The sequence below is a fragment of the Pelophylax lessonae genome, assembly GCF_965119305.1.
Source record: "Pelophylax lessonae genome assembly, chromosome: 4".
Lineage (NCBI taxonomy): Eukaryota > Metazoa > Chordata > Amphibia > Anura > Ranidae > Pelophylax > Pelophylax lessonae.
This window is the reverse complement of record NC_138771.1, coordinates 26,575,898-26,601,526: the sequence shown is the minus strand read 5'-3', so window position 1 is coordinate 26,601,526 and position 25,629 is coordinate 26,575,898. Positions and strand designations below refer to the sequence as shown.

The 25,629-nt window shown below is 45.0% G+C and overlaps 1 protein-coding gene across 1 annotated transcript in view; it reads right to left on the bottom strand.

Annotated features, from left to right (window-relative positions):
- The window catches only part of LINS1 (lines homolog 1), a 76,016-nt gene that overhangs the window by 9,784 nt on the left and 40,603 nt on the right, over positions 1–25,629 (bottom strand). Inside the window, exons 2-6 of the mRNA XM_082253050.1 lie at positions 24,846–25,045; positions 18,961–19,151; positions 14,682–14,771; positions 11,468–11,609; positions 7,868–8,446 (exon numbers count right to left, since the gene is read on the bottom strand). Of these exons, the coding sequence (XP_082109176.1) occupies positions 7,868–8,446; positions 11,468–11,609; positions 14,682–14,771; positions 18,961–19,151; positions 24,846–24,978 (1,135 nt within the window). The 5' untranslated portion in view covers positions 24,979–25,045. The remainder of the gene's footprint in view (positions 1–7,867; positions 8,447–11,467; positions 11,610–14,681; positions 14,772–18,960; positions 19,152–24,845; positions 25,046–25,629) is intronic.

The following is a 25,629-nucleotide window of genomic DNA, read 5'->3' as shown; positions in this document are numbered from 1 at the left end:
TGGCGAACCTTGGCACCCCAGATGTTTTGGAACTACATTACCCATGATGCTCATGCACTCTGCAGTGTAGTTGAGCATTATGGGCAATGTAGTTCCAAAACATCTGGGGTGCCAAGGTTCGCCATCACTGGCCTAGAGGAACGGGAAAGCCTGGGAACCACCACGGGTGGTGGCAAGAGGGGTTGGGCACAACCCTTCTTTATACCGTAAAAGTAATCGGGCAGCTGTAAACAATGATAGCAAGGCCATGCCTGAAGGTGCAGCTATTGGCTTGGTATAACCACTTGCTGACAGGCCGTATATACATTATGTATAACAGTCAGAAATCAGTTAAAATGGTTCTAAAGGCAGAAGGTTTCCAATATTGAACCAGTGATGTGCACAAGAGCAGCAGCGCGCTCAGCTCTCTCCCTCTTCATTGTATCAGAGACAGCAGTGGGAGCCATTGGCTCCTGTTGCTGTCAATCACAGCCCCTGGGGGGGGGGGGGGGCTGAGCCACTCTCACTGTGTCAATGGACACAGAGCATGGTTTGGGAGTGAGCCTGCATAAGTGCCCCCATAGCAGGTGGCTTGCTATGGGGGCAGGGAAAAGGGGCTGGAGTGCTGATGGGGGACCCGAGAAGAGGCGGTAAGTATGACACGTCTGTTATTTTAATTTAAAAATGTGAACTTTCACAAATCACTTTAAAGAGGATCTATCATCATTCTTATTTTTACAGTTCCGTCCCCTATGAGACAAAGTGAATGTAATACCGTGTCCCATATTATATATGTTAAAAGCAAAGTTCGCCCCCCTCCACAAATGAAAACTCAGCAGCTACACATACTATAGCTGCTGATTTTTATTATTAGGACATTTACCTGTTCTTTAATCCAGCAACGGCGGCACCGCAGCCATCAGCTGTCGGGTGCCGCCGCCATTGCCGGTAAGAGAAACCAGGCATTGAAGCCTTGTGGCTTTACAGCCGGTTCCCTACTGTGCATGCGCAAAGCGAGCTGCACTCTCTTACTGTTCAGGCAGCAGGGAAAGGATGAGGGGGGCCGACCTGCTGACATACATCACCGTAGGGGAAGGAGGAGGGGGCCGAACTGCTGACATACCTCACTGCAGCGGGGTCCGATGGAAGTAGGGACAGGATACCTGTCAAAAACGGGTACCAGCTCCCGCCCCCCCCTGAAAAGTGCCAAATGTGACACCAGAGGGGGGGAGGAATCAGATAAGCGCAAGTTCCACTTTTGGGTGGAACTCAGCTTTAATATATGTTAAGTTATGAGTACCGACTTGCCCTCCCTCCACTCCCGCTGCAGCTGATGTAATGGCCGACTCATAGCTGCAGCTTGTCCCAACTATGAACACTTTCCCCACAAAAGCAACGGCAGGAGGAATGCAGAGTCAGGGGAAATGGGTCAGCCTCGCCTCTGCATTCTGCTTGCCTCAAGAAGTTCCTCACAGCCGAGACAAGCTGCAGTTATGAATCAGTCGTCTCCTTCATGGCTGCTGTCACTGCTTTGGCAGTAGAGGAGGGGGGGGGGGGGCAGGTCTGAACTTATAGTTAGTAAGCACACAAAAATATGAGATAAAATATTACAGCAGAGGCCAAAAGTTTTGAGAATGACACAAATATTCATTTTCACAAAGTCTGCTGCCTCAGTTTTTTATAATGGCAATTTGCATATACTCCAGAATGTTATGAAGAGTGATCAGGTGAATTGCAATTAATTACAAAGTCCCTCTTTGCCCTGAAAATGAATGTAATCCCATAAAAAACATTTCCACAGCATTTGTAAAGAAGGCTTCAGGTGCCCTAGAAAGTCCAGCAAGCGCCAGGACCGTTTCCTACAGTTGATTCAGCTGCATCGGGGCACCACCAGTGCAGAGCTTGCTCAGGATTGGCTGCAGGAAGGTGTGAGTGCGTCTGTTTGCACAGTGAGGAGAAGACTTTAGGAGGATGGCCTGGTGTCAAGAAGGGCAGCAAAGCAGCCACTTCTCTCCAGGAAAAACATCAAAGACAGACTGATATTCTGCAAAAGGTATAAGGATTGGGTTGCTGAGGACTGGGGTAAAGTCATTTTCTCTGATGAACCCCTTTTCCGATTTTTTTGGGGCATCTACAAAAAACCTTGTCCGGAGAAGAAAAGGTGAGCGCTACCATCAGTCCTGTGTCATGCCAACAGTAAAGCGTCCTGAGACCATTCATGTGTGGGGTCGCTTCTCAGCCAAGGGAGTGGGCTCACTCACAATTTGGCCTAAGAACACAGCCATGAATAAAGAATGGTACAAAAACTTCCTCCGAGAGCAACTTCTCCCAACCATCCAAGAACAGTTTGGTGAGGAACAATGCCTTTTCCAGCATGATGGAGCACCTTGCCATAAGGCAAAAGTGATAACTAAGTGGCTTGGGGAACAAAACATTGAAATTTTGGGTCCATGGCCAGGAAACTCCCCAGACCTTAATCCCATTGAGAACTTGTGGTCAACCCTCAAGCAGCAGATGAACAAAAACTTCGCCACAAACTCCAAGAATTAATTATGGAAGAATGGACTGCCATCAGTCAGGATGTGACCCAGAAGTGGATTGACAGCATGCCAGGGGGAATTGCAGAGGTCTTGAAAAAGAAGAGTCATCACTGCAAATATTGACTATCTACATAAACTTAATGTAATTGTCAATAAAAGCCTTTGACACTTATGAAATGCTTGTATTTATACTTCAGTATACCATAGTAACATCTGACAAAAAGATCTGGAAACACTAAGGCTCCATTCACACCTGGGCGTTTTTGAGTGTTTTTCAGCTCCAAAAACGCTAAAAAAAAAAAAAAAACGCTAAAAAAAAAAAAAAAACGTTCCAATACGCCCATCAAGTAAAAGCCCATTCATTTAAATGGCCCCTGTTCGCATCTGAGCGTTTTGCAAAACGCCTGTAGCTGAAAAAAAGTACATGAGCTTCTTTTTGGGCTGATTACCAGCGTTTTTGATAGAGGCCAATGCCTGCCTCCATAAACGCCTGAAAAAAACCGCCTGAAAATCGCGGTAAAAATCGCGGTAATAAACGCGGGAAAATGCTATGCTCAAGTGTGAATGCAGCCTAAAGCAGCAAAATTAATAGTGGTGTCATTCTCAAAACTTTTGGTCATGGCTGTACATGTACTGTGTCCCATAGACCGAACTGTAAAATAAAAATAATAATGACAGATCATCTTTGAGGCTACATTCACATGTCAGCGTAGCGATCGCGAGCAGAATCACAGCGATTCTGCCCGCGATCCGTAAATCATGCAAATCGCAGGACGCCTGTGCGTTGCCTGTGATTTGCAATAGCACCCCAAATGCTATGCGATGTTGACGCGATTTCCGCCTGCCGAATCGCGGTAACATCGCGCAAAAAAAATCGTGGGACGCATGACGCCCAAAAAAGGTACAAGAGCTTCTTTGGGGCGTCATGCGTCCCGCCATTTTGTTTTCGCGCAATGGTACCGCAATTCGGCAGGCGGAAATATCACATAGCGTTTGGGGTGCCATTGCAAATCACGGGCAACGCACAGGCAATGATTTCCGGATCGCGGGCAGAATCGCGGTGATTCTGCCCGTGATCTCTATACTGACATGTGAACGTAGCCTAAAGTAAACATGAACAAAGAGTCCAAATTCAATTATACAGGTCACTGGGGTTTTAAGGGAACAGTTGCCATGGGAACACAAGTGACCCCATTTGAAGATTTCCACTTTTTTTTCCTTTACTGGGGACAACACAATTTAAGATTTACCCTCCCTTTTTGTTTCCAGTGGTCACCAGGACAAAAAGAGAAGGCGAATCTCCCCAGCGGGGAAAACAATAATCAGGAATAGGTTTCTAAACTATTCCCTACTCTGACTTTAGATATATTTTAAAGCATTTAGGAAAAAAAAAAAAAAAGACTGGCATTTGGAAACACGAAAGTACAATGAACGGCCCAATACTGTAGCCTATTTATGATGTTTTCGGCTGGTGCCATCTTTTCTCAGATGCCCCTTGTTCATTTATATGTATCCTGCTGATGGATCTCAGACAGTGGATGACAGTTATCTGATTGTGGAAATAATTTAAAAAGACAAACACATAATGAGCTAGTATTCATTGCATACTAGCTCATTATCAAATACTTACCTTAGAACGAAGCCCCGAAGTGCCGACCGCTCACCTCTCTCATGGGTGACACGTTGTGTCGCCCTTCTTCTAGGTTTGTGGCATCCGGCCATCTGATTGGCTGGAGCCGCGATTTTGTCACTCCCGCGCACGCGCGCGGGAGCTGATGGTCACGGCACGGGGCTCCGAAGGAACGGCACGAGCGGCCGTTCCTTCAGAGTGCATGCGCCAGTGATTTCACTGGCTGCATGCAAACTAAATATCTCCTAAACGGTACATGTTTAGGAGATATTTACAGTACCTATAGGTAAGCCTTAATATAGGCTTACCTACAGGTACAAGTTGCAGACGGGGGTTTACTTCCTCTTTAACTACTGTCTCACCCACCCACATTCATACATACTAGCCCATAATTGTAGCCCAAAACTATGAAAATAGTACCGCTTGAATGCCCTCCAAACCTGTGTCAGTCGGATCAGCATGTGAGAAGACTAGTGCAAGGGCTCCCAAGAGGACGAAATGCATCTGAGGAGTTCTGTACAGGTGGAGAACAGGAGCTGAAGCCATCTTTTACCCATTTCATTCACTGTGCTGTTACACTTATATGTAAGATATAATGTAATGCATAGTTATGGTAATATCTATATAATTGGTTATTATACTGCCATCTTGTGGTTGTTTTGGTTGTTGTATCCTGCCCTGTCTTTCCCTTCGGTGTTCCCTCCCACCTGTGATGTACTTCCTCTTCCTTTTTCATTATGCTTGTGGGGACAGTACCATCTTAAGAGCATTAAAGGGCCCCGAGCAATGCAGTGCACTGGGGCCCCGCCTACACAATCACCCATGAGAATAAGAATGCAAATTATCGATAGGACGATATTTATTGGTACAGCAGTGCCAGCCTAATGACAGCTTCCAAGTTTGGCGGCTGGGTCCAGTGAACACACACACGGATGGGAGTCAGACTCGGCTGTCCTGTGTGTGTCTGTTCTGGTGGAGGCAGACAGGCATTCCTGCAGTTGTGGGCTCCCCTCAATGTCCTGACAGCAGCGCAGGGCCGACAGGCGCTTACCACCTGCTAAGTTCGGCGGCGGGATGCAAGTGGGGCCCCCCGGGCAACTGCCCAGCATGCCCATTCAGTAAGATGGCCCTGTGTGGGGATGAAGATGGCCACTTCTGTATAGGCCTCAGTCAATCTGCTTGCATCCGGGAACACATTACCATGTTTTGACCTGTCATATACTGCCTTTCAATCATCTACCGCATCTTGTTGTCTGCTGTAATGGCTGTAGTCAATAAATATCTCGTCTGCTGTAATGGCTGTAGTCAATAAATATCCTGTGGGTGGAAAAAGAATGTGTTTTGGTGAGTGCAGCTATCTGATGAAAACTGGCCACAGTGATTATATCTGCTTATACAGGCCAGACATAGAGGTCTCAGCAAGGGATATGCCACTATTACAACAGTTGGTGTCAGAATATTCACATTTATGCAACAGGGAGTTAGTGTCGGTGTGTAGATGGCCACCATTTTGTTGTAGCCCAATATTGTAACACAACTTGTGAACCTTTGATAAAAATAGTGAAAATGTGGTCAAAATTTTCAATCTGACTGATAGATGTTTTTCTGTCTGCTGGTGTCCTGGTATCCCCTTTGTACATTTATCATAATTCTTATACTGACTCATTTAGTTCTAAGCATTTATGGTCTTTACTTTTACTTTCCATTATTTCAAAGCTTATTCCGGTATGAGGGAGGAATTCTAAACTTGGAAACAGCAATACAAACATGTAGCAAATGGCAAGAACCGAGGCTAAGATTTTTTACTTATCTTGTGTTTACTTTTATTGATAACGTTCATATCAACACTTGGGATGCTTTTAAGCTCCCATCATCCAATGAACCTCTTCATACCTGGTGACCATCCAGCTTCCTGCACCATCCAAGTGTGCAAAGGTTCATCTAATGATCAGGGGAAGAAAATTATTATAGAGAAAACGTGTTTATGTTGGTCCTAACAAGTTGGCTCAAACTAGGGATCAACCGAAAATTGTTTTTTCATTGCCGATACCGATATTTTGGTCATCGCGTATTGGTATCGGCCGATATTTTCGTACATTTAAAAAACATTTTTTTTTATCACTTCACAAGTACTCTTTTGGAGGGATCTGGGGGTCAACCCCTCCTCTGCACTTAAAAAGCATTCAAAACACCAAGTTTGGCTGTTTTGAATGCTGTAATTTTTTTGAATCTGGCGCCAGTACCCGGAAGTCATGACATCACTTCTGGGTTTTTACATGGAGAGCCAATCAGAGCCGAATGCGGCTTTGATCGGATCTTTGACGGCCATGCAGGCTGGTTTCCCGGGTCTTCCGGTGGGACGGGAGACCCGGGCGAGCCGCAGAAGGCGGCTGGAGGGACGTCTCTTCCTGCTCCTTGTAATGACAGCTGAGCGGCTTCTCAGCCGCATCGGTTGTCATTACAAGACAGCCGACCGTCGGCTATCGACGCCGGTACCAGGGTGATGCCTCTAGGGACTCGCACTCCAGATTGGCTTTTGGCAGCAGCAGTAGCCATTAGTTCCCACTGCTGTCAGCCAAACACAGACAGTGAGCCAATCAGGAGATGGAGGGGGTGGGGCCAAGCCGCAGCTCCGAGTGTTAATGGACACACAGAGCCGCGGGTTGGCAGCGCCCCTACTTGGGTGTCCCCAGAGCAAGCTGCTTGCTGTGGGGGCACCCAGGAGGCGGGAAGAGCGCTGGCGTGGGACTCGAGAACAGGATGATCGGGGCTGCTCTGTGCAAAACCATTACACAGAGCAGGTAAGTATAACATGTTTGTTATTTTTAAAACTAATTAAGGGCATTAAGGGCAGCTTCACACTGCCTGGGCGCGCTTTTGCTAATGAGCAGCTAACCCATGGTTTTTGTGTGGTTTAGCGGCGCTTTCCCATAGGCTTCCCAGGAGGTCCTGCGGCTTTGGTACAGTTTTAGAAAGTGCACCAAAACACCTGCATGCTTCTCCTGCTTTCCCAAACCACACCAAAACTGCAGGACCTCCTGGGAAGTCTATAGGAAAGCGCAGCTAACCCGCACAAAAACCGTAGGTTAGCTGCGTTTTGCCCAAAACTGCAGCAGGACTGCTCAGGGCAATGTGAAGCTGACCTTCAGGTGAACTCCAGGTATGATTTGTATTGCATAGTTACATTAGTCCACCTTAACACAATGTAACTATGTATATCTCATATCTGAAGGCCAATCACTGTAGTAGTCGGCGCTACTACAATGATATCGCTGCAGTCTTCTGGTTCCTGTGCTGAGTGGCTGCCCCCATTCATAGAAATCTTTGTATTTATTGAAAAAATTACAAGGTGTTCTCTGATTGGATGAAGTGTAGAGGAAGAGCTGTGATGTCACAATCTCCACCTCACTCAGAGTATGCCTTGTATTCACTGAAACAAATACAAGGTGTTCTGTGAATGGCAGCAGAGCGCAGTGGGGCAGGGACTCGAAAAATTGAAGCAATCACTATGGTAGTGCCAACTACTACAGTGATTGTCAGCTTCCCCGGCGACCCCTCAGGTATGAGATGTACATACTTACATTGGTCCACGCGAATATGCAATTAATACCATATCTGGAGTTCAAATTTAACATTACATCAAAATGTCTTTATTTTTCTACACTAAAATAACTATATGTAGCAGTGTGTAGATGAGGTTTGTGGTTGATTGCGTTACCTGATTCTCCATTGTGGACTTGGATTTCCAGGGCTTTGAGAACAGACAGACAGGTGGCTCCCAGGATGACTAGGTCAGGACCATGCTCTGATCCATCATTAACACCTCCAAAGCTGCTTGATCTGTCGCTAACAGGGACCTGCAGCAGCCAACCCTGCTGCACAGCACCCAGCAGTGTCCCTGCCAGGGCAGCCATGTCCTTGTCCAAAATTGCATCTTGCTGGTGTGACATTGTGCGAGGAGAAGGCAGAAAATCCTCCCCAGCTTTACACAGCAGACATCTTTTCAGCACCAGTATAACCTGTTTCTTCACAAAGTAAGGAACAGGAGAGGAGACGATGTTCAAAGTCTGAGGCAGGATGGCCGACAGAACTTGTTTGCAAAGGGAGACATTTAACTTCAGCTGTGTTCTTAAGGCAACTAGGGTTTCTATAAAATCCAGCAGACAGGAGAGCTGGCCGCTGGGCTCTTCAACTAGTGCAAGTGGCTGGCAAGGAAGGTTAGAAAGGTAAGTGATGACGGTAGAGCAGAGTCTTTCAAAGACATTTTCAAGAGGAACCAAGATCATCAGCAAAAGGTCTGGAAAACATAAGAGTAAGTATTATCATTCTGAAAATTAAAAAAAATAAATATTACTGTCTGATGCATCTCTCAGTCACCCATGGGCGTCCGCAAGGGGGGGGGGGGGGCAAGTGCCCCCCCCCCTGAATCTCAACTTCCCCTTTAAAGTGGTTGTTACGCCACTTCATACCATCCTGTCTGGTCTGTGTAATAATCCTGTGTACCCCTGTGTCTGTGTTTTAAAAAATAAGTTGTTCTTTACCAGTTTTCAGAGCGCTGATCATCTCTCACGTGACCCGCGGTTTCTCTCCTCTCCCCGTCTGACAGCTGCCTGCAGTGGGCGGGGCAGAGGATTCCCCGCTGATGTCAGTCAGGAGGGGAGGAGGAGAGGTCGAGAGGAGGAGAGAGGCGGCAGGTCACGTGAGCGGCGATTGGCGCTCTAAAAACTGGTAAAGAATGGCTTATTTTTATAAAACACAGACACAGGGGCAAACAGGGTTAATAAACAGACTGTAGACAGGATATAAAAATACAGCAGCAGGAGGGGAGGATGCGGCACTGACACAGGAGCACACAGGCAGGGAGGACTGCGGATGACGGAGGCATGTAGACTGACCACGGTGTCAGGGCTCAGCAGCCATGGTACACAGTGGTTTACAGAGGGGAGGACATAAACAGTCAGGATCAGCCAGGTATTTTAGGAGATAGAAGGGGCCAAATTACACAGCACAAGCACTGTGCTGTATAACATGCTTTAACCAGCTTTGAATAATAAAAAAAAAATAAAAAAATTACTGCTCCCTGTTTTACTAGTTTCTTTGCTGGAAATCACATACATACATTACAATACAGATGGATTCCAAGTGTCACTAAACCCAGGAGCCTGCATTCACTATATTTGGTCTCCTACAATCCACAGAACATGGAAATGTAATTATTTTAGTAACTATAACCTGCCAAATATCTTTTCTCATCAGCAGTATATAACAGTTGTGTGACTTCTATCAGTGTCTGGATAAATCCTGTAGGAGTTTTAATTCTACTCTGACTGTCCCATGAGGCTGCATGACCCCTGTCCCTCTGTCTGGACAGTGTTGATTGGCCCTGTGCTAATCACATGCACTCTCCCAATAAAAAAAAAAAAAAAAAAACAAAAACAAAAAACTCTCCAGCAATACACACCAAACTTAACATGTGCAGCTTGTTCCCTAGTCTCTGTTCCATCAGGAGATGGATTGGGGACAGTGGAAGAAGGGGATGGACAAAGAAGACAGGCTCAAACAGCCTTTTTACAAAAAGCAGAGGATTAACCCCTTAGGTTCCACAGTGAGTATAACAAGCATGCGTTACTGCATATGCAGACTGATTTTGCTACTGTGGGTTAAGTAACACTTTAACATGTCAAACTATTTGTCTTTCTAGTGTGGGGCATATCATGGTGAAATTATAATGCATAAATGGTACGCAAATAACCTTCCTTTAGATTTCAGTGATGGTTAGTTAATTACATTTAAAGTAAACCTGTCAGTACAATAATGGTACTAAAGCAGGCTGTCTGCGGCAGGTATCTAGGGGTGCCTATAATTTGCAAATCTCAACACTTCCAGTCAAGAGCTGATTTACTTGCTGCCACCTTCACACTCTTCTATTGGGCAGAAAGGCCACCACAAAATAGCAGGATACCCTCACTGCAAAATGATCCAGCAAGGTGGGCAATTGTTAATAAATTCCAAAAAACAATATCTCTCCTGCGCTCGAGTGGTGTGCGGAAAGTAAAGGATCTAGGTGGTTTTTTTGACGAGTGGCAACTTTGTCTCTGAGGAAGAGGGTCCTCCCTCGAAACGCGTAAGCCATACAAGGTTGTGAGGACCAGTGAGGACGCCATCATGCTATCCAGCAGTAGAGAAGTATCCAGGAAGCGAGCGGTCCCTATTTCCTACATGCTTGTACATATCCTATGTTTGTGAGTGTATTGTACGCTACCTTCTTTGATTTCAATAAACTTTTTTAGTGGTAATGCACAAGGTCGGTGCGCCCTTCTCTTGTCGTTTTCTTGTAGGGCAATAGTTAATGCCAAAGGTTAGTGGGGCTTATGCCCAAAGTCAAGTCCCCCCTAATAAAGGAAAAAAGAAAACCTTTGATGGGACACAGAGGGTGCTTTCCTTAAACAAGCGAGGTAATGGGAGATATTGAGTGGTGCCGTGTTCACTTTAAAGAATAAGTTAGCAAGTCTAATAATAAAATGTACATCTTTTTGCAGGTAAAAAAAATGTGCATTTATTATAAAAAATTTTTTTTTTACTTGGAGCCTGTATAACTTACTTGGAGCATTGCACCCGCAATCGTCAGATAGGGTGCGCCATGCAGGTCTCCTGTAGACTCATACCTCATATGCAAAGGCTGTCAGTACTTGTAGTTTGCCATTCACAGAACTCTGTGAATGAATGACAATGCCAGGAGGGCGGGCCCAGCGTGGCCGTGTCTTTTTTAAAACAGTGACAGCAAACTGGGGGAGCAGATCCCCCTGCTTGCGGTCACTACAGGCAGCAGCTGCAGGAGTGGGAACTTGTTATATGTTCCACCCTAAAAACAGATTTAACATGTTCCCAAAGATGAACTTATCCTTTAAAAATAAACAGGTAAGGGAGAAATTACCAGGCTTGGAAGGTTTTTACACAAGCATATAAAGTGGACAGAATGCTTTTTATACCAGCAATACAAAAACAAAATTTAAAGTGTACGTATAGCTAAAACGTTTTGTTCAGTGTTTGAAAGAGTATGATACGGAAACTAAAACAAGAAAGCAGTTCCCATCCTAGAGAGATGTCACCGGGTTCCCCCTCATTTTCTGTCTAGGCGACCATGGTGACCAGGACAAATAGTGATGCGAATTTGTGAATCTCCCCAGCAATAACTTGGCAGAGGGTCTAACATTCCCCCAATATATCAAAAACTAAAAAAAAAAAAAAAAAAAAATGGGTTTGCATGTACATACAATTACTTTGATATTATCAGACATCTTCATGTAACTCCGCTTACCTGCCTTCTGTAGCCTTTCATCTGTGAGGAATCCTTTACAAACATATACCAAAGAGGTCAGGCATGGGATCAATGTTTGTGATCCAGGATCCTGGCAAAGACTTTTCAGACAGAACTGCAGCCAGTGGGCATTTACCTCATTCTAGAAAGAGACATGCACACAAAAACACATGCTTAAAGTGATTGTAAAGTCTTGTGTTTTTTTTAAATAACAAACATGTTATACTCACCTCCTCTGTGCAGTTGGTTTTGCACAGAGCAGCTCGGATCCTCCTCTTCTCAGGTCCCTCTTCCTGCTCCTGGCCCCTCCCTCCTGAGGGGCCGAGCCAAGCTGCAGCTCTGCGTGTCCATTCAGACAAGGAGCTGCTGTTCGGCCTGCCCCTCTCTTTTGATTGGCTAACTGACTTTGATTGACAGCAGCAGGAGCCATTGGCGTTGCTGCTGTGTCTAAGCCAAATCGAGAGGGAGAGTCCCAGGCGACCAAGGGACTTGTGGACATCGTTGGATAGAGAAGGGGCTCAGGTAAGTATTAGGGGGGCTGCTGCACTCAGAAGGCTTTTCATGCCAATGGACAGAATGCATTAAGATAAAAAAAACCTGTTATACTCACCTCCTCTGTGCAGTTGGTTTTGCACAGAGCAGCTTGGATCCTCCTCTTCTCAGGTCCCTCTTCCTGCTCCTGGCCCCTCCCTCCTGAGGGGCCGAGCCAAGCTGCAGCTCTGCGTGTCCATTCAGACAAGGAGCTGCTGTTCGGCCTGCCACTCAGAAGGCTTTTCATGCCAATGGACAGAATGCATTAAGATAAAAAAAACCTTCTGCCTTTACAACTCTTTAACATTTACAATGCTTAAAGTGGTGGTAAAGGCAAAAGGTTTTTTTTTTACCTTAATGCATTCTCTGCATTAAGATAAAAAACCTTTCATGTCTGCTGCGCTCTCTCTCCTCACTGGCTCAGAGATAGCAGGAGGAGCCATTGACTCCTGGTGCAGTCAATCACAGCCTGTGAGGTGAGAGTGGGGGGGGGCTATACACACAAGCAGCGCAGCCTGGGGGTTGAACCTGCAGGTGTGCCACAAAAGGAGCCAGGAGCACTGGCAGGAACCCCAGAAGAGGAGGATAGGGGCTGCTCTATGCAAAACAACAATTACACGGTCATGCAGACTTGTATAAAGTACTCGAAATTTCTACTTGAGTAAAAGTACAAGTGCTCGATCAAAAAGTGACTTGAGTAGAAGTGGAAGTGCTCGCAGAAAAAGTTACTTAAGTAGAAGTACTAAAGTATTCAACATTTTTTTTACTTAAGTATTGCAAGTAGTTTTTTTAAAAAAAATTGCTACTTAAGTACTAAAAGTAAAAAGTACCAGTAGTTTTGAAAAAAAATTTCTACTCAAGTACTGAAAGTAGAAGTACAAGTACTGTGTTATGTAGTTATTAAAGAAAGAAGTCAAAAGTTTGAACATCATATTGTTTTCTATTATTTCAAATGATTTATTCAAATGATTAACCTGTGTTTGTTAGTAGTTTCTTGATGCACTTTAAGCGCTGTAGCACCATTTATTTGTTGTTTCATATTTTCTTTTTATTGGAAAGATTTGGTATAGCAGCTTTTATTATACACAGCCTTTTATTTTCGTATGCGCTGATTTACAAATGACACATTTTTTTGAGCTTTATGCAACCTGCCATCTACTGTTCTGGCAGTGGTAATTTTTTTAAAAGTAACGAGTAACTATGCAGCACAAAAAAAAAAAAATATCGGAGTAGAAGTATCGAAATCATCGAAAAAATGTAGTGAAGTAAAAGTAGAAGTAGGAGAAAAAAAATTTCTACTCTAGGAAAGTACAGATACCGCATTTCGGTACTTAAGTACAGTACTTAAAGCGGAGTTCCACCCAAAAGTGGAACTTCCGCTTTAGGTGCTCCTAACCCCCTGACATGCCACATTTGGCATGTCATTTTTTTTGGGGGGGGGGTGCGGGTACCTAGTTTTGACAGGTGCCCGCTCCCACTTCCGCTCGGAGCGCCGCGGCGCCCTGAGCGGAAGTTCTCCTCTCCCCCTCCCTCCCTGCAATCTTCTGGGACATGTCAAAGGTCCCAGAAGATTGCCGGCCAATCACGGCGCATAGCGCAACTCGCGCATGCGCAGTGCGTACCCGGCTGGGAAGCCGCAAACTGTCACAGCCGGGTGCCCACAGCAGTGATGCCGGCGCCGAGGGAGAGGATCGAGGCTTCGGGCGGCCGCATCGCTGGACCGTTGGACAGGTGAGTGAAATGGCTGGAACTCCGCTTTAAGTAGTTCTACTTTGTTACTATACATCTCTGGTCATGCAACACTGTATCTAAACAAAAAAAAAAAAAAACGCAAAATTTTGAAAAAAAAAAAAAAACAACAAATCTGGTACTGAACATGTTAATTTTTGTTTAATGCTTAATGGCTGTCTTGCTGGCACCCTGCCCTGTGAGGTGTGGCTGGCTGGCACCCTGTGGTGGGTGGCTGGCTGGCACATTGTGGTGGGTGGCTGGCTGGCACATTGTGGTGGGTGGCTGGCTGGCACATTGTGGTGGGTGGCTGGCTGGTACAGGACCTGTGGGTGGCTGGCTGGTACAGTGCATGTGGCTGGCACCCTGTCTGTGGGTGGCTGGCTGTCTGTCTGGCACCCTGCAGTGGGTGGGTGGGTGGCTGGCACAGGGCCTGTGGCTGGCTGGCTGGTACAGGGCCTGTGGCTGGCTGGCTGGTACAGGGCCTGTGGCTGGCTGGCTGGTACAGGGCCTGTGGCTGGCTGGCTGGTACAGGGCCTGTGGCTGGCTGGCTGGTACAGGGCCTTTGGATGTGGGTGGCTGGCTGGCACAGGGCTGCTGTGGGTGGGTGTATGGCTGTGATATACTCCCGCGAAACTAGTCTTGACTCCAGATGAGGCTGTCCAAGGCGAGGGAGGCAGAATGATGTTACAAAAATATCTGCAATATCGGGCAGTTCCAGAACGGATGCCGATATATCGGGGAAAGTGCATAATCGGCCACCGATATATCAGCCTTGCCGATAATCGGTCCATCCCTAGTTACAACATGGGCATAGTTTCAACCCTCGAAAACGAGAAATAAATGCTTTATACTACTAAAGATAAGGCATGATGATCAAATACAGACAAAGGATAAATATAAAAAACGTCACTGTACAGGTAAAGAGTACACCGTCAGAGAGCAGATTAGATACCTGATATTTTAGTTGATATAGCACCAAATAAGAGAGGCACTTGGAGGAGATATGTGACAGCACCTTATCAGAAGTATTTAATAGTCTGACCTGTACAGAGAATCAAGAAATATTGTTAAACACAAATACTGTAACATAATTAATAAATCAAAAAAGAAAGAAATTGCACTTAAAGGATATAAAAAAAGCAGACGACACATCAATCAACACAAATTGATATACAATATATAAACCATAGTGCAGCGCTAGATGACAAATATGTGCAAAAATAAGATGAAAGAAAAGTGAATCCAAATAAATAAATAAATAAACAGTCCCAAAGTCATCAAAAGGAATATTTCCAGCTATATTTCCATCCACATGAGATTCTCCACATGAGATGACAGGGTTGTGTGATCCACCACCATGTGTCACATGAATGCCCTTACCAGAGCAAATGGACTGGAACACTTATGAAAAAGAGTCTCAATGCACTTAAGCGTCTCCAATTTTTAAAGTGTTACAGTCCATTTGCTCTGGTAAGGGCATTCATGTGACACATGGTGGTGGATCACAACCCTGTCATCTTGTGTGGAGAATCTCATGTGGAAATATAGCGGAAATTTTCCTTTTGGCCACAATTATTCATTTATTTGGACTCGCTTTTCATTTCATCTTATTTTCTGTACATATTTTTTAATCTAGCGCTGCACTATGGTTTATATACTGTAATAGAATTATCTCATATGTAAATCAGACTAAAAACTGATCAGAGGACCACAAATACAACCCCCTTGTAGGTGCCAGAACAGAATTTTGGTCAAGTACAACCCTTCCCACTTTATATTCTGCTCTTTCTATTCCTCTTTCACTCTCTGTCCCTTTGCATTTATTAAGGCTCCTGGGCTTTCGTCTGCCAAAGCTGTACAACAGGCATTGTGTTCAGCAAAAAAAAAAAAAACATGTTCTTACCCCATGAAGTGTATGGAAGTTGCTTTCTTTTCGGCTCCGTTCATATATATATGCGAATTGGATGCGTTTTGAACCGCATCTGATTCGCATGACGTGAACCGGCAGCCTTTTCCATAGAGCCGGTTTACATATGTGCGGGTGCAGTGGCAGTGCGAATTTGCTGCGATTTGAAAAAGAGTTCTGTACATTTTTTTAGCCTCGCGGTGCGGTTCAGATGCAAATTTCAGGTTAATTGCCTTCTATGATAACACATCTGGGATCGCACGTCATCAGTATCGAACAAGAATTTAATCTGAAAAAAAAAAAAAAAAACACAACAGTGTGGCACCCCCTCCTCCAATCCATACTAGGCCCTTCGATCTGGTATTAATTTTGAGGGGGAACTCCCACATCAAAATAAAACTTTTTTTTTTTAAAAATGGTGTGGGGTTCCCCCTAAAATCCATGCCAGACCCTTATCCAAGCATGCAGCATGACAGGCCAGGAAAAAGAGGGGGGGATCGCGAGTGGCCCCCCTCCTCCTGAACCATACCAGGCCGCATGCCATTAACATGGGGGAGTGCTTTGGGGCAGGGGAGAAATCCAGCTGACGAGTCATCCGTTGTTAAGGACACCGCAGCTGGCTTCTCAGAGCGCTCCTTAACAACCATCTAATGTTATAGATGCAGGTGGCCGCCAGCTACAAAAATTTGCATCTGAACCACATCTAAAATCGCAGCTGAACAACTGCTTAGGAAATTCACACCGGACATGTGTGAACCTGGCCTTCCTGCTAATATTACCATCTTTAAAATGTATGTATGTATATATAAACTTTTTTTTCCTGGATTTAAAATTTCTGCAGCTTTGAAAGGAAGGCACCTCTAGAAATCTATGGGATCCCAAGGCATAACATGGCAGCATAGTAGAAGTTTGCACTCTTGCCCTGAAGCGCTGGGGTAATCAGTTCGAATTCAGGCCTGGACACTGTCTGCATGGAGTTTGCATGTTCTCCCTGGGCTTATGTGGGTTTCCTCCTGATACTCCTGTTTCCTCCCGCACTTCAAAGACACGCTCTTAGGTTAATTGGCTCCTGTCTAAATTAGCTGTAGTATGTGAGATAGGGACCTTAGATTGTAATCTCCTTGGGGGCAGGGACTGACGTAAATTATTGGCATTACATAAATCCCTCTAATAAACACATAAATAAATATAATGTTTAGTGTTTTCGGCAGCTGCAGCTCGTCTAAGGCCTGGTTCACAGCTATGCATTTTTCAGTGCGCTTTCACACACTACAATCCATTTACCATGGTTTCCTATGGGTCACCTTCACATCTGTGCATTTTCCACCGGTGTGTTTTTTTGAAAAGGGTCAGGGACTTTATTTTCTCACAGCAGTTTGTGTCTTTGGTTCCATAGAAGGAAACACAGAAACTCAGTGGCATGTACCACTTTAAGGAGACCCTCCATATATTCCAAACGGAAAAACGGCTTTTGTTTCTTTTAAAATTATCTTTTTCCTCCTCACTGTTACCTTCTGAGTCCTTATCCGAACTGGAAGGACCTCCCATGTAACTAGTGCCTTCCCCTGGATCTTCCTGTTCCCTGACTTGCGTTGATGGAATGGTTTGAGATCCTGACCAGAGAGATGAGGGTCCTCCTGACCACCCTCTATCCTGGGAGGATAAGCTATCCTTGGAAACTTCCTCTGCTGGGGTTTGAGGGATAGCTGCTGTAGTCCTAAATGACTGAATCGTAGCTAACATTTCCTCTTGCATTGATTTGAGAAAATCTTTCATTAGGATTGATGCTTCTTGCCCTGCTAACTTATTAATACAAGTATGGCATAAGGGCTTTAAGTAAGACTTAGACAATCTAACCCCACAGTTTCTAGACATGCTAGTGCTGGCTGTGGAAGGGGGTCTGGCAGGGGCTTCCTGTGCCGGTGGCAGACCTGTGTATAACACAAGAAGACAAAAGAGACACAATAATGTGACACAATAGACATCTCTAGTCTACCACTGCGGCTAACATTAGGTCAGGAAATGGCAAGGCATGCCTGTCTTCCAATAGACAGCAGTCGGCCCGCCACCGTGTAGTCACTTACCCGGTCCTGTCGCCACCTGCGCTGCCGCTTTTCCTCCGTGGGAAGTGCGGACATCCGTGTCTCTTTTTGGGGCAATTTCAGCCCTCTCTTAGCCAGAGACTCCGCCATGAACTCACATGGACCCGGCGTCTCCTCCACGCTGTGCCTCTTCTGGGTATCACTCGCTCCGCCTCTTCCGCCGGAACTTCCGGACTCCCAGTGAGGCTTGAGGCGTGCTCCTTGGCGGGAAATTCGAAATCCTTACCGCCTAAGGGAGCCAATGGAGGAGACTTTCCTGCAGAGACAACAGGACTTCAGGTATAGAGGGACCTTCACTGTAAGGTAAACCGCACTACCTGGCATGTTGGCGACCTGAAAGTTCCTGTTTCCAGGATGCAGCTAGGGAGGAACCGGCCATTAGGCCGACCGAAGCTGCCTTCCAGGGGTACCTATCAGACAGTCCTTTGCCTTCAGTTAAGTAAAAAAACAAACGTTCCGATGTGAGGTTGGAAACACAACGGAACTGAAGCTCAAGGATGGGTGGGACCTTTTTAACAGCTGCAAATTAATTGTGTTTCCTGTGAGGCGGAGCCACAATCTCTCATATGTAGGCCGTCCTGGAAGGGTGAAAGGAGAAAAACACATTAAAAAACACAGTGCTCGCAGTTTTTATGTATTTCTGCTGGTTTCCCCATCAAGACAACAGACACCTCCCAAAAAACGCAAAACGGATCAAAAATGTGTGTGAAAAAATGCAAAACGCACCTGGAAAGCGCATCAGCTGCAACCTACATAACTGTGAACCAGGCCTAATTCCAATGAAAACACAAGAGGGTCAATTTACTAAAACTGGAGAGTGCAAAATCTGGTACAGCTTGCATGGTAGCCAATCAGCTTCCATCTTCAGATTGTTCAATGAAGCTTTGACAAACCAAGCTGATGCAAAATCGGGTCCTTCAAGCTGATTGGTTTCTATGCAGAGAAGGAACAGATTTTGCTATCAGCTTGGCTTGTCAAAGCTTCATGGAACAATCTGAATATAGAAGCGGATTGGCTACCATGCAAGCTGCTCCAGATTTTGCACTTTCCATTTTTAGTAAATCAACCCCACGGTGTGGAAAGTGAGATCCTCAGTGCTGTAAAGGTTGAAAATTCTTTAATATCACTCATTACTAACATTTCAGATGGACATAGGACTATTTTTTGTTTTTTAATTTTCTTATGGGTACAAAGCAGTGTTGTGTTATACATTAATTTCTTACTATTGTTGCCTCTATTCCAGTTTGTTGCAGCAGCTCCAGTACACGGGAATACTGACATCTGATGGGAGGTTCAGTGCACAGATTGTCTGCCTTGATGATTAAAATCTGAATAAGCGACAGCTTCAGCAAGGTCACATCCCGGGGGACCCAAGGGATGAGTACATTTTCCACACACACAGTGAGTTCAGACCCTGCAAAAAATAAAAAGTAACAGTAACAATCTTGCTTGTAAAAAAAAAAAAAAAAAAAAAAAAAAATGTACAGTATATATATTATACACACACACACACACACACACACACACACACACACACACAGTATGTATAATTTGTACATACAAGTATTGGGACGCCTGCCTTTACACGCACATGAGCTTTAATAGTATCCCAGTCTTAGTCTGTAGGGTTCAATATTGAGTTGGCCCACCCTTTGCAGTTATAACAGCTTCAACTCTTCTGGGAAGGCTGTCCACAAGGTTTAGGAGTGTGTCTCTGGAAATGTTTGACCATTCTTCCAGAAGCCCATTTGTGCAGTCAGGCCCTGATGTTGGACGAGAAGGCCTGGGTCACAGTCTCCGCTCTAACTCATCAAGGGTGTTCTATCAGGTTGAGTTCAGGACTCTCTGCAGGCCAGTCAATTGTCTTCACCCCAAACTCGCTCATCCATGTCTTTATGGCCCTTGTTTGTGCACTGGTGTGCAGTCATGTTGGAACAGGAAGGGGCCATCCCCAAACTGTTCCCACAAAGTTGGGAGCATGAAATTGTCCAAGATGTCTTGGTATGCTGATGCCTTAGGAGATCCCTTCCTTGAAACTAAAGGACCAAGCCCAACCCCTGAAAACCAACCCCACACCATAATGATTTCGGACCAGTACAGGGGCTTACATACACCTAGATAGGAGGGTGGCGGCATGTAGAGGAACCGATCTCTCTATGCAGCTGCTGAATTCCCGCTTCCCCTCCTCTCCCTCCCACAAACATTTTGCGGCTGCAGGAGGGAAATGAAGGGCATTGATTCCTCTCCACTTGTCGTTCCCTCCCTATTCCGCTGCCTCTGGCCCCTGTGTGCTTCCCCCCCCCCTCGTCAGAAACCCGTCAGCCCTGTGTGGGATCTGTCAGGATGGAGAGCAGGGAAGGGGCCGGTAAATGAGTCAGAAAAATCATGTGAGGGGGTTTGAATCAGAGAAAAAGCTCAATCCTGTGATGGTGGAGGTGAGAAGTTTCTTGTAAAAGGTGAACTTACCCTTTAACCTCCCTGGCGGTATGATTCTTTCCGATTTTAGGTGCTGAAAGCGGTACAATTATTTTGCATGTAATTCTTAAGAATGAGCAGCCCAAACCAACTATTTACATATGATTTTTTTTTACTGTGCGTTCTTCTATATAACATCTCGGGTATGATAAAGTTTGAAACACAAAATCATAAATTATAATAAATGACTATAAATAAGTATGTAATATTATATATATATATATATATATATATATATATATATATATATATATATATATATATATATATATATATACATACATATACACACACACACACATACACACACACACACACATAGATATATTTGCAATGTATCCGTATCTTTGGTGTGTTTTACGTTTGAATTTGCCGCCGGTTCCACCCCCCTGCGAGCGTCACGTCGCAGGAGACGGAAGCCGGAGCACAGAGAGAATCGGGAGGAAGATCCACCGCCACACACCGCCCGTATACAATACTGAATCCCAGTGACAAGGTAAGTTACCCCTCTACCAGGATCCAGCGATGCTTCTGGCGGTACCCCGAGTGTGGCTTGGGGTTACCGCTTTTGGTACTGAAGTGTAACCCCGAGCCACACTCGGGAATAACGCTAGGAAGGTTAAATATAAACATTTGAGGTAAGGCACAGCCCCAAGAAAAGAATCCTAAGAGTACTATGGGTTTTGTAACGCCAGTCCAGCAGAAGTGGTCTCCTTTCAGGTACACTTTGACTGCAATGTGGGAGTCACCACTCTAACAAATTTTTAACAAGAGGCAGTAAGGAGAAACTGGAAAGCATGTGAAAGCAAGAGGACAGCTGCGTTTGAAGGTATAAAAATATGCATAAGCAGAATATCATATTTAAGTGACAAAGTTGAAGTTTAAATATGCCAATTTCTAAATAGTTACCTTGGTCCAGTTTGTATCAATGTAAGTATGTATGTGCCGTACCTGTAGGATCCCAATGGAAGATGGAAATCACTGTAGTAGGCATTTTTACTACAGAGATCTCCCCTAGCTTCTTGGTTCCGTGCCAGACGGCTGCCCTGTTGCATTGTGAACACAGGTCACTCATTCAGCCTGAGCGCCATTCAAGGAACAATTTGCATTATCATAACGCATGCAATTGAACGAGGTAGAGAAGTCACAGTCTCCACCTTGTCCAACTAGAGAACAATTTCCTTTAATAAATGCCAAGTGTCCTCTGAATGGTGCCTGTGTTGAGCAAAAGATCCCCTGTGCTCAGTAAGCAGCAGGGCAGCCACTCGCCACGGGACCTGGAAGCTAGTGGCAAAGTTTTGTAGCAGTGATGCCTACTACAGCGATTTCCAGCTTCCACAGGGATTCCACAGGTATGGCATGCTAGATGGACCAATGTAACTATGTTTAATGTCAGCTTTAAAAAATTAATTTTTTTATACACATCCACCCAAATATATTTTGTTGAAAGGGTAAGCTAAGCAATTATTCATCACTGACTGTGGAAACTTCACACTGGACCCCATGCAACTTGGATTCTGTGCCTCTCCACTCTTCCTCCAGATTCAGGGACCTTGATTTCCAAATGAAATGCAAAATTTTCCACAGTCAGTGATGATTTGGGGAGCCATGTCATCTGCTGGTGTTGGTCCACTGTGTTTTATCAAGTCCAAAGTCAGCGCAGGCCTCCAGCACTTCATGCTTCACTTTGCTGACCAAATTTATGGAGATGCTGATTTCATTTTCTAGCAGGACTTGGCACCTGCCCACACTGCCAAACTACCAATACCTGGTTTAATGATCATGGTATCATTGTGCTTGATTGGCCAGCAAACTCGCCTGAACTAAACCCCATAGAGAATCCGTGGGGTATTGTCAAGAGGAAGATGAGAGAACACCAGACCCAACAATGCAGATGAGCTGAAGGCCACGATCAAAGCAACCTGGGCTTCCATAACACCTCAGCAGCGCCTCCATGTCACGCCGCATTGATGCAGTAATTCATGCAAAAGGAGCTCCGACCAAGTATTGAGTGCATCCTATACTGTACATGGACAGACTTTTCACTAAGCCAACATTTCTGTATTAAAAATCCTTTTTTTTTTTTTTTTTTATTGGTCTCATGTAATATTCTAATTTTCCCGTAAGCCATAATCATCAAAATTTAAAGAAAGAAATGCTTGAAATATATCACTCTGTGTGTAACGCATCTACAGTGGGTACGGAAAGTATTCAGACCCCCTTAAATTTTTCACTCTTTGTTATATTGCAGCCATTTGCTAAAATCATTTAAGTTCATTCTTCTTCCTCATGAATGTACACATAGCACCCCATACTGACAGAAAAACACAGAATTGTTGACATTGTTGCAGATTTATTAAAAAAGAAAAACTGAAATATCACATGGTCCTAAGTATTCAGACCCTTTGCTCAGTATTTAGTAGAAGCCCCCTTTTGATCTAATACAGCCAGGAGTCTTTTTGGGAAAGATGCAACAAGTCTTTCACACCTGGATTTGGGGATCCTCTGCCATTCCTCCTTGCAGATCCTCTCCAGTTCTGTCAGGTTGGATGGTAAACGTTGGTGGACAGCCATTTTTAGGTCTCTCCAGAGATGCTCAATTGGGTTTAAGTCAGGGCTCTGGCTGGGCCATTCAAGAACAGTCACGGAGTTGTTGTGAAGCCACTCCTTTGTTATTTTAGCTGTGTGCTTAGGGTCATTGTCTTGTTGGAAGGTAAACCTTCGGCCCAGTCTGAGGTCCAGAGCACTCTGGAGAAGGTTTTTGTCAAGGATATCCCTGTACTTGGCCGCATTCATCTTTCCCTCGATTGCAACCAGTCGTCCTGTCCCTGCAGCTGAAAAACACCCCCACAGCATGATGCTGCCACCACCATGCTTCACTGTTGGGACTGTATTGGACAGGTGATGAGCAGTGCCTGGTTTTCTCCACACATACCGCTTAGAATTAAGGCCAAAAAGTTCTATTTTGGTCTCATCAGACCAGAGAATCTTATTTCTCACCATCTTGGAGTCCTTCAGGTGTTTTTTAGCAAACTCCATGCGGGCTTTCATGTGTCTTACACTGAGGAGAGGCTTCCGTCGGGCCACTCTGCCATAAAGCCCCGACTGGTGGAGGGCTGCAGTGATGGTGGACTTTCTACAACTTTCTCCCATCTCCTGACTGCATCTCTGGAGCTTAGCCACAGTGATCTTTGGGTTCTTTACCTCTCTCACCAAGGCTCTTCTCCCCCGATAGCGGAGTTTGGCCGGACGGCCAGCTCTAGGAAGGGTTCTGGTCGTCCCAAACGTCTTCCATTTGAGGATTATGGAGGCCACTGTGCTCTTAGGAACCTTAAGTGCAGCAGAAATCTTTTTGTAACCTTGGCCAGATCTGTGCCTTGCCACAATTCTGTCTCTGAGCTCTTCAGGCAGTTCCTTTGACCTCATGATTCTCATTTGCTCTGACATGCATTGTGATCTGGAAGGTCTTATATAGACAGGTGTGTGGCTTTCCTAATCAAGTCCAATCAGTATAATCAAACACAGCTGGAATCAAATGAAGGTGTAGAACCATCTCAAGGATGATCAGAAGAAATGGAAAGCACCTGAGTTAAATATATGAGTGTCACAGTAAAGGGTCTGAATACTTAGGACCATGTGATATTTCAGTTTTTCTTTTTTAATAAATCTGCAACAATGTCAACAATTCTGTGTTTTTCTGTCAGTATGGGGTGCTATGTGTACATTCATGAGGAAGAAGAATGAACTTAAATGATTTTAGCAAATGGCTGCAATATAACAAAGAGTGAAAAATTTAAGGGGGTCTGAATACTTTCCGTACCCACTGTATATAAAATATACTGGTTTCACTTTTTGAATTAAATTCACTTTAATATATTCTAATTTTTTGAGATGCACCTGTGTGTCAACGTGTCTCTGGAAAGTCATGTTCATGCGCACGCACCTGGCCCATGTCGCCATTGAAACATACATACACACCGTGTATACATAAATGCAAGGGTTTATCTACCGTGAGGCAAACAAGGTGTTTGCCTTGGGTGGTATTTTTCAGGGGGGTAGAGCTGCCCTCAGGCATAAGGGACACATTGAGCAGTAGTGTCACTAACGGGGGTGCAGACCGCACCCAGGTGACACCCACCAGAGGGGCGACGCCAGGGGCGGCCGCGGACCGACCGTTTAGTGACAGGGAAGGAAAGCGGGAGGAGGAGGTGGTGGCAGTGGCTGTAGCCTGGGCTGTGGCCATGACTCAGCAGCCTCACTACACACAGCTAGTAAAAAGAAGCCGGCCGGCTGCGGAAAGGTAAGAGTCTGGCGTCGTTTTTTTTTTGGGGGGGGGGGGGGGAATGGGAGTACCTCCTGGTGTAGAATGGAGGGATAGGGGAGTCCCCTTTTTCCCACCTCCCCCCTTCTCTCTCACCCCAGAGGTGGAGCTCAAATAGGAAGAGGTGGGGCCTAAAGAGGAAGGGGTGGATCCTAAACAGGAAGGGGTGGGACAAATATGGATCGGGTGGGCGCTTGATTTTAGTCTTGCCTAGGGTAGCACAAAAACAAAATACACCACTGCATACACACACACACACACACACACACACACACACACACACACACACTATACCATTTAATCCAGAATTACCTGAGCCTTTGGCTGGTTCACCCGGGAGGCATGGTGCCAACAGTGCTGCACAAGTATGTAGATCTTCATGTAGGGGGGCAGCTTGCAGCAGCTTCTTGTGCAGCTCCTTCAGGTTTGGGATCATACCCTCCATCTCCTACAAACTCTTCACCCACATAACTTGATCTGAAAATCATCATTGGATTCAGTGCCCGGGGCTTCTAAAGGAAAAAAGGAAAACAATATTTTTAAAACTAAAAAGAAAGTTACCGTATATTGCACTGATCTGATATATGTACACTTTCAAGGCTCTATGTTGGTTGTGTGGATGTTTAAAAGTTCAACCCAGCCATTAAAAAATCAACAGACTAGAAAGGTTAGATCTTCTGTAAGGTTATTATTATCACTGTCTCTCTCTTACCATCCCAGTGACAACAGCTCCCTTATTGGTCTCCTTGTCATAGGGTCAGGAAGTGAGGTGAAATCTACTAGTCGGGGTCATGGATAGAAATAAACAGAATTTACTTTCTCCAAGTCTATGACCAATGTTTCATTAAAATGTTTTTTCCCCATATTCTGATCAATGCAAGTTAGTAGAATTCTGACACTTCCTTGAGTGTCAGATCGCTGCCTGCTGCTGCTTGCTCTGCTTGAAACATGGAAAGTATTTATTGGGCTCTACGGTTAAAAAAGGCTTTTCATTAAAAAAGTAAGGTTCAGTGAAAGGCTCTCTAACCGCCTGTTGACTGCCGCATGTATAAAAACGTCCAGTCAGCAAGTGGTCATTACAAGATCATGGTTGTAA